Source organism: Hetaerina americana, unplaced genomic scaffold, assembly GCF_022747635.1.
Source record: "Hetaerina americana unplaced genomic scaffold, ioHetAmer1.1.p SCAF_5, whole genome shotgun sequence".
NCBI classification, from domain to species: Eukaryota; Metazoa; Arthropoda; class Insecta; order Odonata; family Calopterygidae; genus Hetaerina; species Hetaerina americana.
Window position 1 is genome coordinate 65,228,916 of NW_027287095.1, and position 16,660 is coordinate 65,245,575.

Genomic DNA, 16,660 nt, shown 5'->3' on the forward strand with positions numbered 1-16,660 from the left:
TTTAACAATGCATTGTAAAATATATTATCTGATAAAATAACTTTATAGGATACATTTATACAAATAGAAAGAATTCACAAGCCAAACACAATGTATGTAAGATAACACAATATTTTCTTCTCCATGATTGTTCCCAAAGTGATCTATTTACACACAGATTGCATTGCAATTGCATAATCAGTCTTGTCTGAGGAGGATTATGTGGCCTTGCCAGCTGGGTGCCGCTCAACTATCATACCAACCCCCTGAAAATAAGGAAGAAACAAGAATGCGGGAGGATAAATGCACTTCTAAACGGACTTTCAATGTTTGAGTTAAGAAATTTATAAAATAACCCAAGTGTATGGCACAATGTTTTTCTAACCAAATTAAATGCAATGAATAATGTAAGTAAAGGAGCAAATATTTTAAATAAAATTATAAACATCAACATTTGCCAAATTAAAGTTATATTGAAGAATGCTTCAATTCTATTTATATATTGGGTTGAGTGGGTTGTGGTAGTCCAGTGAGCAGGATGTTGGAGGGTCCCCAGGTGCAATTCCCAGGCAAGGCACTCTGGGCACCTGCAGCTCCACCCAAGCTATGGGAATTTTCGGGTACCAGATCTTCCTGGGAAACAATAACCAGCACAGGGAAAGGAACTTGCCCCCCTTACCCTGACGTGTGAATTTCACACGCCGTTGGTCTTAGTACTGGGTGAACTCTACCATCACCTACTAAACTGACCTTGGGGCTGTGTTTATGGTTTTTTTTATATTGGGTTGAATTAAGATATAAACGCATGTGTTGAATAATGTATATATAGGCCTATGACTAGTGAAATTCACACATCAGGACAGGTGGGCCAGTTCCTTTCCCTATGTTGGTTATGGTTTCCCAGAGGAATTTGGTTCCTGAAAAATCACATAGCTGGGGTAGAGCTGCAGGTGCACAGAGAGGCTTGCCTAGGAACCCAGGCCCTCCTGTCAGTAGTCCAATGCTCTACCCCTGGACTACTGCAACTGATTGTTATATATATACATAAATTTACTTATTATTCATATAAAACAGCTATTTTTCCTTCCAACAGAAAAATGCAGTCCTGCAATTCCATTGTACTTGCTCAAAACAGATCTAACATGTCTTTCCATATTTCATGTGCTCCCTTATCCATGATTTCTCTAAAAGTACCAAATCACATTTTGACATAATGTACAGAGTTATTGGAAAACTGACAAAGGAAACACTTGGGGTAAATGATTTAAACATTCACTCCAAGTAATGTTCCTTAATTGTCCACAATTAAAAAATAGGCTTGTGACATTGTACGTGTGAATTTATTTGTATGTATCTGAAGGTATAAAATTTCATAATCAACTCCAGACCAATAATCCACCACTGTAGTACTAAGTCATGTGATGGTATACAAGCAAATAAAAAGGGTGTCCCATCACTAAGAACTAAAGAACTAAGTTTATGAAACGAGACCTTGGAATTAGTGACAGCTGGAAAAAATTTCAACTCAAAACTAATGATATTAAAAATGCAATTTCTCACATCCTAAGAAAAAAATTACAACTGGCAGACTGGACAAATAATTATGCACCTCACTATCAGTCTACGCACCAGGCAATCAAGACAGGTCATACATGTTTGATGTAATGAGAACTTACAGGATTCTAGATATATGAATCAGCATCATTCTAATACACAAAGGAGGTAAAATTTTAAAGAAGCTTAGAAGTTTTTTTAATTAAGAAATGTTACTGAAACTAACCTAAATTAATACAATTGAAATTCTAGTTTTTCATACTTTCCTTCTCTTATACTTTCCAATGCAGAATATTAAATTCACTTGCAGCAAAAGCAAACTGTAATAAGATTCAGTGATAACATTCTTGCTCACTTGAAATTGTATTCATATATCATGACTTATCCTCTGCAATTGTAATCTACCAAGATAACCTACCATAAGAATTCATAAATTATTCTACATAAGTTGATTCAGAAATGAGTTCAATTCATCCTTTCCTTGGGGAGCTAGGCTATATGGCATACAGCATGATAAATAAGTTAAATTTTCTGTCACTAATTACAACCTAACCAATCATTCCCAGTTTCTTCATTCAAACAGCCCTCATTACTACCACTAATGTAGTTTACCAAGGCAGTGAAAGGAGTCTTTCTGAAATTATGCAAAATGTATAACAAAACAAAGTTTCAAAGTGTCCGTATAGTTGAGAAACGGGAAGTACTGGGAAAATTAAATAATGCATAAACAGGGTTTTATAGATATTGGAATAATAGGTAATTTAATTTAAAAAACCCAGAAAAGGCAATAAATGGTGGCAAAACAAATTCTGATAAAGCATATAAGGGCTTGCATACTGTATTTTGAAAAAGGATTGAGTTAGGTGAATTTTGTTTTTTATAGGCATTTGAAGTAGAATCATCATCTTACTACAAATATGTATTTCATTTAAATGAGGAATGATTTGTTTTTAAAAAACTAATGGCAATGATAAAAAAACTAGTGTATGATATGGTAGTTGGGCTTCACTGAAAGCAATCTTTCAAAGCTTCATTTTGTTATGGTAATATCAAATGTTCGCAGGGGTGAATAATTCAATTTGCTCACAATTTTTCCAGAACTACATAGAATACATAGATGATGGCTATAAATATGGAAACTGAATAAATGTCAGAGACGTATACTACCATACAGCCAGTACTCAAGGTCTGCAGGTCCTGTTGTCTCTTAATTGCTTTAGCATATATCTGATACACCCTGTGTTGAGCATTTATGATGAGACGAGATGATATCTTGTAGCCGACATCTTGGCACAGGATGCTTGTACTCCATAAGTTCATGGGACATATGCATGTCAAACCATTATAAATTATTGGAAATTATATAATAAAAATAATAAATATACTAATAAACCATTTGGCAAAAATGCTGATGTATCTATAACCATGTATCATTAAGTGTGATGCTGTCTGTTTGTGCTTACACATTATATGGTCAAAATGTGATTCTTGGTACTCACTTGACAATACTGAACAGTTTCCATTTGCATTTGAAATAAAGAATATCTATAAAACAGCTACTAAAGGGAGATTTTTAATGTTGAATTTGATTGAAGTGAACTTTTCTGTTTCTATGCAGCATGGCATTACACCAACCTAGTCCAACCAAGTATAAAAGCTCTTGGAACCATATCTGATCAAAACAACTTTTCCTTCATACCTGGATTCAGTATGAATACTATGATCTAAAAAAAAACATCTTACCTGGCCTCCTGCAGCACAAGCAGCAATCAAAGCATACTGTCCATCCTCACGAATGAGCCTGTTTGCAGCATGGGTAGTCAAACGTACACCTACAAGTGGCACATATCTGGTATTATAATCATCCCTTCCCAGTAAAAAACTTTAATTAAAATAAAACACTACAAGCTTGGGGATTTACGGCAGTAATTACTTGAAGAGTCGCTCAAACCCACTTTACGACTGTCCATGAGAGTTTGGTCAAATGGATCAACTACTTTTCCTTATAATTAATGGGCATCACTCAGATAGACAATTTGAACAATGCAATTTCAATGAAAGGTAAAAGAGATAATAAAACCTTACCAGTAGCAGCAAATGGATGGCCAATGCTAAGAGAGCCGCCCCAGTTATTCCATTTGTTTAAATCAGGAACACCAACCTTTTCATTCCTACCCATGTAGGTCTTTGCAAACCAGTCTGAATCCATGGCTTTCAAGTTGGCCAATATTTGACCCTAAAAGGAGATAGGTAAACATCAGTGGTTGAATAATACAAAGAAACTATTCATTTAATTCTAATGCAACAGCTCAAAATTTATGTACCGCAAAAGCTTCATGGACCTCCCAGACATCAATATCCTTAAGTGTTAGTCCAGCTCTTTCCAAAACCTTTGGTGTAGCATAAGTGGGTCTGTAAAGAATACAAAAAAACATATGTAACAATGACTAAAGAATGATGAAGATGATTAGGTGCCTTTTCTCCTTTTCCTAGAGAAATAAGGACTTCTTGGACAAAAATGTTTGATAATCAATAGGTTTTTCAATTTATGCTCCCATTAGTTGAAACTAGCCAATACTACATGAACAGGGTATCCTGAAATCAAAAGAAGCTGACCAACCACCATTGCTAAAGGAGTAAGGAGATGGAAATTGGTCAGGTTTTAAATAAATGTGCGAATCCTTTCTGCATTCACCCACATACTAAACAATGTATTAGCAGAGAATGACATTTTTTCTAATTCTGTGTGAGCCAAACTTTTGAACATGGTATGGATGAAAAGTATTGGGACCAATTTTTTCATGAGGTAATTGTACATCACAGCGCACTCTCACGATGCAGGCTCGGTCTGAACTTCCAACATACACAAAGCACCAATTGTCCGAGAGCCTTCATTCAGGCTAGATTGTGATTTTTGGGGACCACTGTTGAGTGACTCGGTGCAAGGGTAAAAAAAGATTAAACACCGGTACTCCATCAAATTTTGTGTTGGACTGGTGAAATCAGGTATGGTTGAGCAAGGATGAAAGCATGTCACAAATTGCAATTTTTATGAGGCACAAGCTCTTTGAAGATGGCTTAGAGAGTGTGCAGGACGAGCCCCTAACTGGACAGTCATTGACAACACGTGCATGAAGTGCTGAATATTACATATACGTGGGTTGTGGTAGTCCATGGGTGGAGTGGACAACTGACCAAAGAGCCCAGGCTTACTTCCCAGGCAAGCCTCTCTGTGCACCTCTAGTTCCACCCAAGCTGTGAATTTTCGGGTGCCAGATCTTCCTGCGAAACCATAACCGGCACAGGGATTTCACATGCCATCAGGCTTAGAACCAGGGGAACTCTACTACCACCTACCAAACCAACATTCAGGTTGATTACTGTGTATATGGTTCATATATATAATATATATGTATACATACAGGAAGTGGCAACTTAACTTCCTTTTTTCAAATGCATACCGCTTTCAAAAAAGGAAGTTATGTTGCCGCACCCTGTATATGAGGAATAACTGTGCTCCTTTCACTTTATTTCTGAATCTTTTTAAAATTATATTTCTTGTACAACTCCAAATCAACATTTCCAGCTGCACAGTTAGACAATCTGATAAGTCATACTGAAAAAATAACCTTTTGAGATGCATAAAGAATATAGACTTTCGTAATAGACTATTGTGGTGACTTATTAACACTTTAGGACTTAACTATGCTTAACCCTCTTAGTGCGGCGGGCCGATATATCGGCTTTCGTATCCCTGGCGAAAAGTGCGGCGGGCCGATATATCGGCTCGTGCGTAGGCTATTGTTTAAATCGCTGTAACTTATGGTTTTTTCATTAATAATTTATGGTTTTTGTCCTATCGATAGGTAGAATTCCATAGAAATACGTAAGTAATTTTTTATTAGCAATTTTAAATGCTTTTCAAAAAGTATTAATCTTACTATAATTTTTCGTTCAGTTTTGTTCAGGTCAGGAAGCTCAGCCTAATTCTTTGCTCGTTTTTTTTCAGAGTGGTCTTTCCACTATGAAAAGCCACTGAAAGGCTACTTATCTGTTTTCATCTGTAATCTCTTGAATGTGTTCTGGTGTGGTGGTGTTGATATATACCTGCTTATTCAGACTTTGTTGAGACAATGGAAATGAGAGCACTGCTTTGTAATCATTTTGGTTTCTCTTGCCGTCCGTCGTATCTTATCAATTGCGCCCTGTGTAATGGATTACATTGTCAGCAGTTCTCTGCGAGTTAGAATTTCATTTTTTTCTGCCTTTAGATTGTAAGCACATTGCCGCAGTCTCTTCTCTCTTGGCTGAGGAAGTTCAGTATGGTTTTCTCCTTGCGAGAGTGAGATTGAATCAAATGTGATTTCAAGCATTTACATATTTTTTCACTTTTCTGTTCATTTTTGTTGATTGAAATGGCAACTAAAAAGACTTCGAAAGATAAAGTAGATGAAGAATTGGTTAACTACTTGTTATCAATCAGTGACGACGATTACTCGGAGAAAGATGAAGAGAGTGAGAATGATGAAGTGAACTCTGACTCTAGTGACTCCGAAATTGTGATTCAGAGAAAAAAGCCAAGATTTATCAAAGAAAGTGATGATGTAAGGAACTATGATGTGACCAATGCAATTCCGCCACCAGAGTTCCAAGTTATCTCTGAAGGCGGTGACACTTGGAGTACTAACGCCTTCAGTTATCAAGTACCGGGTCCCAAGCATGCACCATCATCTACTGCTGACCCAAGGGCATATTTCAATTTGTTTTTTACCCCCGTGCTATGGAATCTATTTACACAGGAAACCAACAGGTATGCAGCACAGTTCCTAGCCGCCCAAGAAACATTGTCGCAAAGATCAAGAGTTAGGCAGTGGCGGGATGTGACAGTGACCGAGATGAAAGCATTCCTTGCAATTTTACTAGAAATGGGAATAACAAAGAGGCCAACCATATTTTCTTACTGGGCAAAAAATTCTCGCACCATACCGTGGTTCAGTAAAATGATGACTAGAGATCGTTTTCAATTACTTCTGAGGTTCTTCCACCTCACAGGTAGTTCCAAACTTTTCCCACTAGGCAATGAAAAGTATGAGCCTTTTGCTAAATTTCAGCCCATTGTTGATCATGCTAATCGCCTATTTTGGCATCATTATACTCCCCATGAACACCTTAGCATAGACGAAACATTAGTTGGTACTAAAAGCCATTCACAGTTACTTCAATACCTACCAAATAAACATCACAACAAATGGGGCATAAAATTTTGGATGCTCTGCGATTCTGTAGTGAACTACTGTCTGGCCTTCTACTGCTATCGTGGTGCGAAGAATAAAGAAGATAAGAAAGACTTGCAGGAGCATGGACTTAGTTTTGTGGTCGTATAAAATCTTATGACTGTAGGTAATTATTTTATGAAAGGGTACCATGTTGTTGTGGACAACTTTTTTTCTAGTGTTGATCTGGCACGTGAGTTGTATAAAAAACAAACGTTTTTGAGAGGAACATTGAGAAGGAATAGAAAGAACATTCCCAAAGAATTGAAAGGAAAGTTTGGCATGGGGGAAAGAAAATATTATAGAAGTGGTGAAATTCTTTTTTTAGGGCAAAGGGAAAAAAAATCCTGTTCTGCTGCTTTCCACAAAAGCTACAGCGCAAAGCACTCATCTAAGTAAGAAGCGGCATGGTAAAATCAAAGAAATGGTTAGGCCACAAATAATAAATTTATATAATAGTTACATGGGAGGGATTTATACATCTGATATGATGGTGTATTCATACTTGGATGAAAGACGTACCGTAAAGTATTGGAAGCAAGTTGTATTTTGTGTAATAGCTCGTATGGTTCTCAATTCCTATATAATATACAAAGAAAATAATCGCATTAGAAAAATGACAAGACTTCAATATACATCATGTGTTATAGTCTCTTGAGCAGGATTGGCTCGGAAAGACAGAGAGTGACTCATCTCCTAGTGCACATGGATCAAGAGCTGGACTGCAGCAACTACAGGGGAGAAAAGAAAAAATTTGTGTCGTTTGTAGTGGAAAACATGGCCAAAAGAGAAAAAGGTCCCGCACAGTGTGCATAAAGTGCGAAAAAGGTGTGCACAGCATATGTTTGGTTAACCATAGGTGCTAAATGAACTGCCCGATGAAAAGGAGAAAAGTCCCAATTGGACTCAGTGAGATCAACCTTTTCAACAAAATCGAACTATGCAGAGGTTGCCAAAAAAATTTGCAATTCACTGGTTTTTCTTTATTTATTTATAATTTTTCCTACATGTCTTTTTGATTCTTTCTTATATTTAAATATCGTAGTTTTATTGAAAAATGTTTAAAAAAAAATATAAGTATTGTGTCTAAAAATCGTAATATTATTGCTAAAAAAATATTCTTCAAATTTATAATACTGTAATAACTACATTTATTTTTCAGATGATGTGAATGTATAACATCATTATTAACTACAATGTTTTATTTTAAAATAAAAAAACTGCTTATGGATATCTAAACAAATAACTTCATAATGTTTTTTTTCCTAAGGTGATACATTTTCTGAAATTACCCTTCGCACTTCTCACTAGTACCCCCGGAATTCCCGCCGCACTAAGAGGGTTAAAAGACAAGAAAATTCTAACTTTTAACTTTAATATCAACAATTTGTTTATGCTTCGGTATTATCCATCGAAGCATAACTATGCTGGGCAAATGATTTGAATTATAGTGCATAACTCATGTTTGGGGCTAATGAAGGCAATTATTATTCTTTGGAACAACCTGAGTTACCAGAAAAAAGAGAATAATTAATGATAACCCAAACACGAAAGCGTATATCATTCCAGTAAACACTTGTATTTTAAACTGGATACATGAATCACTTGCAAATTAAGTTTAAAAGAAAATAGGCAGGAAAAAAATGTGATCTTGACCTCTTAGGTAAAAAGAGTTGTACTGCCAGCACATCAGAACTTAGTCATACCCCAACACCTTGTCGTTCAAAGTTCATGGGAAACAAAATAAGGTCAGCAAATTCCAAACTTGAGAAGTTTTTTCCACTATCCCATACCTGAGATGATGGAGATGGATGGAACCATATCAAGAGATCATTTAATCAAAGAATTCAAAATGTATGAAACACCATAATAAGTAAGAAATCAACAAAAAAGAACTATAGGGAAGCATTACTGTGTAATCTTGGTTCACTACGTCATTAATGCTAATCAACCTAAGAATATAATTGAAGTTCTGTAACATATTTACCCCAATAGGAGTTGATCCTTGGGATCTTGTGAGACATATATGAAATCCCGCAAATATGCCTTTGGAGTCAATCCAAGTTCCTTGGCCTTTGCTTCAGTCATTATCATACAGGCAGATGCACCATCAGTCTGCAAGGTGGAAATTTTTGTCAAGAGTTTTTATTCAGAACTTTCCCAAATTCCACTTCCACTTTGGATATTAAAATGTGCCACTTCCTCAAATCATTATGCTTCATATCGAAACCAAGGATTTGACTTCACTTTTGGTTTGTATGCTTCTAAGAAAGTATTTTTTCAAGTATACATGTGTATTAGCTTCCAAAATCTGCATTGGCATTATGAGAAAAATTATGAATGTCACTAATGTAAAATCATTTGTTGATATTTAATTAGTAAGACATAACAGTAATACATTGATAACTACAAGAACCATCCAACGATGAATTACATCTCTGGTGTCATTATTGGGGATATAGATTTGAGTATAAAAGGTCCTTGATGTGTCATTTAATGCATCAGTTTCCTTCTCCTAGAGGTTATTAAGTAATGATTTGTGATTCCCAAGCCTCATTAATGATGAAATATTTATTTTACATCATGACCCCACTGACGTCCAGTTTTTCTTACACAAGAAATGTGAATTACCAGGGCTGCCATTTTACAACCTTGGTATTATCAATGGATGACAATTATGAGATCTCACTGAATAAGCCCTTGGAGCAATATATACCTTAAGTGTACCCTAAAGCAAATGAAATTGCCAGGGTAATTCCTTTTATCTTGAAAATTTAAGAAGTGAAAGGAAATGACCCTAATACTATATCAATTGAATTCCTGAATGAAAAATGATAAATACCACAAAGTATGATAGAATTTTTAATAGTAATTAGATTAACTTTAAGGCAATGAAGCACAATTTCATCTCATGAACATACCAAAAATGATGCATTGGCAGCAGTAACTGTCCCATGAGGTTTAATGAAAGCAGGTTTCAACTTTGCCAATTGCTCTGGGGTGGAAACCCTAATTCCATTGTCCTTCACAACAGGGTTGTTTACACCAGGAACTAAATATATAATTTTAAAAATTAACAAAACATTATACATTTCAATTCGACAATAAAATAACTCAATGTACACTTTTTATAGAATCCATCGATCTTAATTTAATTACATTAGTTGAAGTACTTTCACAAACAGCCATATTTAATAACTTCAGTTTAAGCAGCTTATTGACTTTATTAAACATAGTAAGTACAAGACAAATAATTTGGCCTTTTTACTGGAACAAACCAATAACATCAGAATTTAATAGGTTGTTTCCTCACTCAGCAATATCTACACTTCTAACCAACAAAAACTCAAGAATAACCATAACCATGGTCCATTATTAAAATAACTCAAGGACCACCTTACTACCCTAGCAAAATATTGGTTCTACACTCACTTCAACAGGTTAAATTATGCCGACAAACTTACTTCACCAGTGAAATTAAGCATGAAATATTATTACTAAATAGCTTGTTTGAAAGCCATCTCTAAAACATGATATACATGAGAGAACTTGATGATGAAGAGGAAATTCTAAGATTTATGTCAATGATCACCAAGCAGAACTTGTCATATCCAAAGCAACTCTGTTAGCTATGTCAACTTTTCCCATTCGCAGATCTTTGGTTGACTATTACCTCACTAATCCAGTGAGCCCATAAGATAACCAATTGGTGACCTAAATTTCCTACCAATATAGTCAAGGCTTTTTCCATGTTAATTTTTGTTTAACTCTCATATATTTTTCTAACTGGACTTCCAAAGAATTCAATATACTCTTTTAGTGTCCTGCATGTGGTGGCATGAAAAATACAGAATATATGTCTTGCCATGCTCATATTTTTGCCCTGTATCACACTACGCATTTCTCATTAAAACAAATTGTCTTATGCAAAATAAGTGACATAATGTTCATCACTTATAACTATCATTCCAATTGCTCAAGCAAACCCTAAAGATTATATTCATAGCTTTCATGGAAAAATTACAATAATAATGGAATAGCATATTCTTTAACATAATTATGCTTTGTATCAGACAGAAAAAAATATTATCGCAATAGCTGGACTTGGTTTAGGATACTAATAAAAAGTACGGGAAACCACTAAACAGAATTCACTAGTATGTTTTACAATAGAGGCTGATCAACACATTAAAGCCTCCCATAAAATGACACAGGTTCCAAATAAAATAACTGAAACCTGATCCCCACACAAAAGCATTAACACTATCTCAGTCACACTGTTAGATAGTTCACTTGGTGAAGAGCTTTTGCTTACAAACCCCAATTAGTAGTAAGCGATATCATGTACCTGTTGTATTTTTCTCAATATTACCACTATCATGTAAAACGTTATGGGGAAACAACTATATCTAACCGCACACAAAATTGACTCGCCTCCAACATAAAAGTAGGCTTTGAAACGGAGGAAATACTTCCACTGATAGATGTTCTATTGATTTAAAAGAAAGTTTACAGCAGTGATTTTCATAAACATGGCCAAATATGCATGAACTCCTTAACCCAGAACAAGAAAAGTTTCACTTCTATTTTTAAAAAAATGTAAGAGTAAATATGAACTCTCAAATCTTTAAAGTACTAAGCCTAACTATTTCAAAACTACTAATGCTTCCATAATATCACGGATATACTCTTAATAACCAAGGATTGTGTATTACCTTTGAAAGGCACGATGTCCGTGAGGTAACCTTTTTCCTGAGCTTCCTGAGCACATTTGTGGGAGCGAAGGGCATAATCATCTTGTTCTTTTCGTGTAACACCAAATGCTGCAGCAAGGCGATCTCCAGAATGTCCCATAGTCTCTCCAGTTGAAAACTCTGCTACAGCTGGGAGCTTAAGTAATTAGAAATTTCATTAAAAACACAGTACACAAACTCTTTAACTCGCCATTTAAATTTACCAAATGGTCACGATTGGCAAACCTATCCACAACAGAATTGAACCCAGTCATGACTCACCTCGGGGGCCAAATGGCCTGGTCTAATCTGGCTAAGTAACCCAAGCATCTGCGGCAAGCTTTTGGCTTTATTCGCTTTTAGCATGAGGCTTCGCATTTTACGGGAGTGGCGAATAGGCACGTCAGACATGAACTCCACACCACCAGCGACAACGATATCATATACCCCAGAAGCAATCAGGCTAGCTCCTAAAATAATAATTGCAGGAATGACAAATTTCTTTTAAGGAATACCCTCAAGGTTCAATCAATTCTCGAGTCTACATACCTGTGGTTATGGCGACATTTGAACTTATGCATGCCATTGTAACAGTGTGGGCCGGTGTTTTGTCGGAAAACCCTGCACTCAGGGCTGCTTCTCGGCCAATATTGCTGGTCTTTACTTCTTGTATTACAGTTCCATACACGATATAATCCACCAGTTCCTTTGGCACGCCAGTTTTCTTCATCAGACCCCTGTCAAGAAATTGCCGGCTATTACTACTCGACTTCAAAGGGCATACTAAGTAGCAGCAATGCTTTTTCTCTTACATTAAAGAACTTCGAGCGAGGTCGTGAGGCATTAGCCTGGCATAATCTGTACCAGACAAGAGAAAGGGAGTTCGGACGCCATCGACGAAAACAATATCTGTCCCCGTTCTAGATTTAAAAGCTCCTTTCACAGTTTTTTCTTGCTTGTGGTTCGTGGCAGATAGAGAAAGCAGGCGAACTGAGCCTAAAATATTCAACGTTAAATTAATTTTCGTATAACATAGAAACAGCGATTTACTCCGCATTTTGGATGTTTCATGTGCATTATGGTTCAGAACCTTGATAACTGATGCAGTGATAAATGATTCGTGGTTGACTGTTGCAATAGCAAATATCTTACACAATACAGCGCACAGATTGGAGAAAATTTATTGAATGTGAAGAAATGAAGTCCAATTAATATGTGCATACATACCATACCCAATGGGAGGAAGTCTGGTTTTGTTAACTTTTAAAATAGTGTTCACTACTTGAGACGCCATTATTCCCTCCCTAGCCGCAAGCTTCAAGAAGGACCCAACGTAAATGCAACGTTGTCACGTCATGGTCACCTGGCGCACCAACGTTACCTAAATTGCCTCCACCAATCAGAAAATTTGTTTCTGAATTATGAAAATGTCAAAGGACCTCTGAGGAACATTTCACAATTAATCATGACGAAATTGTTATTTGCGGAATGTTACTTTGTTTAGGATTTTATTTTAAGACGGCATACAGTTAAATTTTAATAAATTCTTTTAAATAGTGGCATGGGATTTTCTTTAGCTTTCTAGCAGATGATTGACCGCTATTTCTTAAATCTTCAGTTGAAATTAAATCATATTCATCATTCGAAAAGAAATAATTGAGAGAAAGATGCGATAATATACATGATAGGAAATATCGCAGTAAGTGCGTATTTTGTTCGGAGAAGATTTGAAATATTTTTGTTATGGCGACTCATCCACCATTTCTTTGAAATGCCTACATGGATGCCTAACGTCGAAGCAATCTTAACCTTGTCACGGGACATTACTAATCTTCACAGTAATCGAATAAGTCTGAGACTCAAGATTAAAACTTATCGAGTGTGTTTTAATTCCCAGCGTTAACTTTTTCAATATATGACAGGCCTGTGTTCAGACCTAGATTTCTAAATAGAGATACTTAACTGTCCCATTGCGCCTTAACAAGAAAATAATATTCCAATCACTATAGTCGACTGACAGTGGCCGCTCGACGGTTCAAATATTCTCTCAAGTTGATGAGAGGACTGAAAGACGGCTATTCTAAACCAGAATATTAATTAATGTTCTCTCAACTATTCCTCCTCATTGACTCAAACTTTGGCTTAAAGAACTAAGTAGCTTTCGTTTGAAAGATAATTATCACCAGGCTAGTAATTTAATCCTAACCGAAAATTATTGTCACATTTATAAAAACATGTTTAAGCAAAGTTAAGGAAATAAACACTACGGCACACCCAATGAGAAACAGTAAACATTAAAAATGGAGGCTTCCACGGTTTGTTTTACCAATTACAGATAGGGGCGGGGCTCAATGTTTAATATTTTTAGCCTCAACTACTCCCAAATTGTAAAATTTTGCCTCTGATTCAATCACCTAAACAAAGCTTAAGGGGGGTGCAATTATGTAGTCATTATTAATTTTAATGAACAATTTTTCAGTGCCTATCATTATTTTTATGAATAAATGCGAAGTTTTTGCTAATGGTATAAGAATATTAAGGGAACCAAGCAAGCACATGAAGAATGGTGATGTAAAAATTAGCTCGTCTCCATACTAGAAATAATCGGCAAAACTATGTTTTCTGTCCAAATAAGGAATAATTTCTTTTCAAAATAATCATTGCAATAGGGTATCAAATTATAGAGAATACAATGGAAGCATCATCTCTTTAGATTTTAGGATACTAATAAATATAGTTCATATTCAAACCAACATTCCTCCAGTACAATGGGCAGTACCTCATACCTTTCTAATTTTATTACATGTAAACAGAAGAGAATGCACTGGGAGAATATTTAGCCACTCAATGCACATTAGCTTGTTGGTGGAAAATCCGTGGACATAGACATTTTTCATCAGGGTTATGTTTGTGATGTCTTCACGAAAAAGTAGTATTAATTAGGGATGACATTTATTGAGAAATATAGGCTTTAGTTCTGATCCCTACATAAAATGACTGACACATCTTTTTGTTTTGGTACATAAGGCTACCAGAAAATGAATATCAATGAAAGAAGCAATAAAATGTCATGAAGAAACTTTGCAGTTTATTTTAAAGTTTCAAAGGAAATTTAGGGATTAAAGATTAAGTCTGCCCATCAGAAATAGAGCAACTGAGTATCAGTGTTATAACAAAACATTTTCAGAAGAAAACTAAGGGAATGACTTCAATAAAAATGAAATTTTATGTCGTAAGTGAAACACCATTAATGACAAACTTATAATGGGGTGATTGGAAATGTTGAAGATGTTTGCAATCAAGTTTAATAAAAATAGGTTGGACTTCCTGCGTGTATTCTTCCCTTGTTGACCATAAAGATTGATTTCCTTATATTTGAAGAAATTCATGAAATTTAAGTTCAACATTATGGCAGAAGTGTAATTCCACATAGCCTAAGATCTTGAGGAGGAAGCTAAGAGCGCTGGGCGGCTCACCAAAGGACCCAGGTTCAATTTCTGGGGACATCTTAGGGCACTCTCAGCTTAACCTAAGACCTGTGATTTTTTCAAGTACCCGAACTTCCTGAGAAACCATGTGGAACAGGGAATTTTACTGGGTGTGTGATTATTACATAGCATCGAACATTTCTATATGAGCTCCATCAAACTGAACTTAGGAGACATAACTGTCGTTTGATTAATGAATGCCAGAGGGTATTGACGGAATAAGGTTTGATGGGATGTGGTACCATAGTGCATTGAACATTTGAATACTGGTGAGAGTGTTCTGGTTCAATTCCATGTGACTTCATCACAGCCATGTTTTTTATCTGACAATTTTTCTGGGGAAATCATAGGTAGAACAGGAAATGAACTCATACCTGTCCCCAATTTCAAAAAGTTCACTTAATTTAAAAAAACTGTCACTTGTTTTTGGGATTTCAATTTGTCATTATGGCTGTGAAGTAAAACCATGCCAAGCAATCTCCTCTAAAGTACCATTGTCTACATCAAAGTTTTGAGAACTCATAATGCTGAGTAACAACGCAAAGTTTTGGAATTTGCATATAATCTAGGTAAGATTATGGGTTATATAAGTACGTAAACTTTGATCATAAGATTTGAAGGCTTCAAGAGCTGTGGGTGATGGTTTTTCAATTCCTTCCTTTTTCTGTAGCTTCCATTTGTGAGAGATGTGGTAATTCCATGGGTAGTGCTAGGCGACTGAATGGAAGGCCTAGGATTGATTCCTGGGGATGCCTTTGGGCACACTCAACTTGACTCTGTGATTTTTCAGGCACTAGAATTTCTTCTAGAAACCACAGGCAGCACAGGGAAAGTAGGTGCCCCCCTCCCATTATTTATGAATTTAACATACAAATGGGCTTAGTATCCGATGAGCTCTGCCCTTACCTAAAAATACCATCCTTTGGGTTGACAACTGCTATTGGTAGTCTCAGATCTTAAATAAATCATGCAATGATATAATAAGAATAATAAAGTTGCAAATTGCAAAAGCTTGATGCCAACTAAAGGCAAGACCGAGATAGATGACCTCTACATGTCAATAAGTACATACTAAAGAGCACAACACATGCAAGTACCCTTAATCATAGGCATGGCATCCAAATGAATTAATGGGAATGCCATTTTATTGCTAACCTTCAAAAATAACTGGTGATGTGGAAAATCAACTGTAAAGTACTTCAAAGGCTGGCAAGTACATTATAGGAAATGAGAAAATGATTCAATAATAAAGCCCTTCTGCATATAGAAATAAAATTCTCATAGCTTACATTTTTCTTCAAGGTTCAGAATTCCATGGCTTTCAATGGAGAGTTTTGGAGTATAAGAAATGTAACTGCTGCTTACACTACAATTCCAGTTAATTTAAGAGTATAACTCAGCCCTAAAGAACTATTAATAAAATTAATCATGATCATAATTATAATATAAGCAATGATAAACACCATTACAGAAACTCAAATTTAAAATATCGAGCATTAGCAGCAAAAGATGGAGTACAACTTGGCAACCATCCATGAGGCTGGTTGTGTTGCACCAATGTGAGACGAAATAGCCGTTAAAACAGGAAAAAATGGAAATGCTGCTTTCAGAATAAAAATTATTTCACTTTGAA

The 16,660-nt window shown here is 35.8% G+C and overlaps 1 protein-coding gene across 1 annotated transcript; it reads right to left on the reverse strand.

Moving 5' to 3' along the window:
• On the reverse strand, nt 1-12,900 carry Mtpbeta (mitochondrial trifunctional protein beta subunit). The gene is made up of 11 exons (XM_071593035.1): nt 12,767-12,900; nt 12,352-12,535; nt 12,089-12,276; nt 11,822-12,009; nt 11,522-11,696; nt 9,728-9,858; nt 8,794-8,921; nt 3,858-3,945; nt 3,619-3,769; nt 3,277-3,365; nt 1-245 (listed from the first exon to the last, which is right to left on the reverse strand). Exons 1-11 carry the CDS (start codon nt 12,831-12,833, stop codon nt 198-200), a joined length of 1,437 nt encoding a protein of 478 aa, XP_071449136.1. The 5' UTR covers nt 12,834-12,900; the 3' UTR covers nt 1-197.
• Between the last annotated feature and the right edge of the window lie 3,760 nt (nt 12,901-16,660).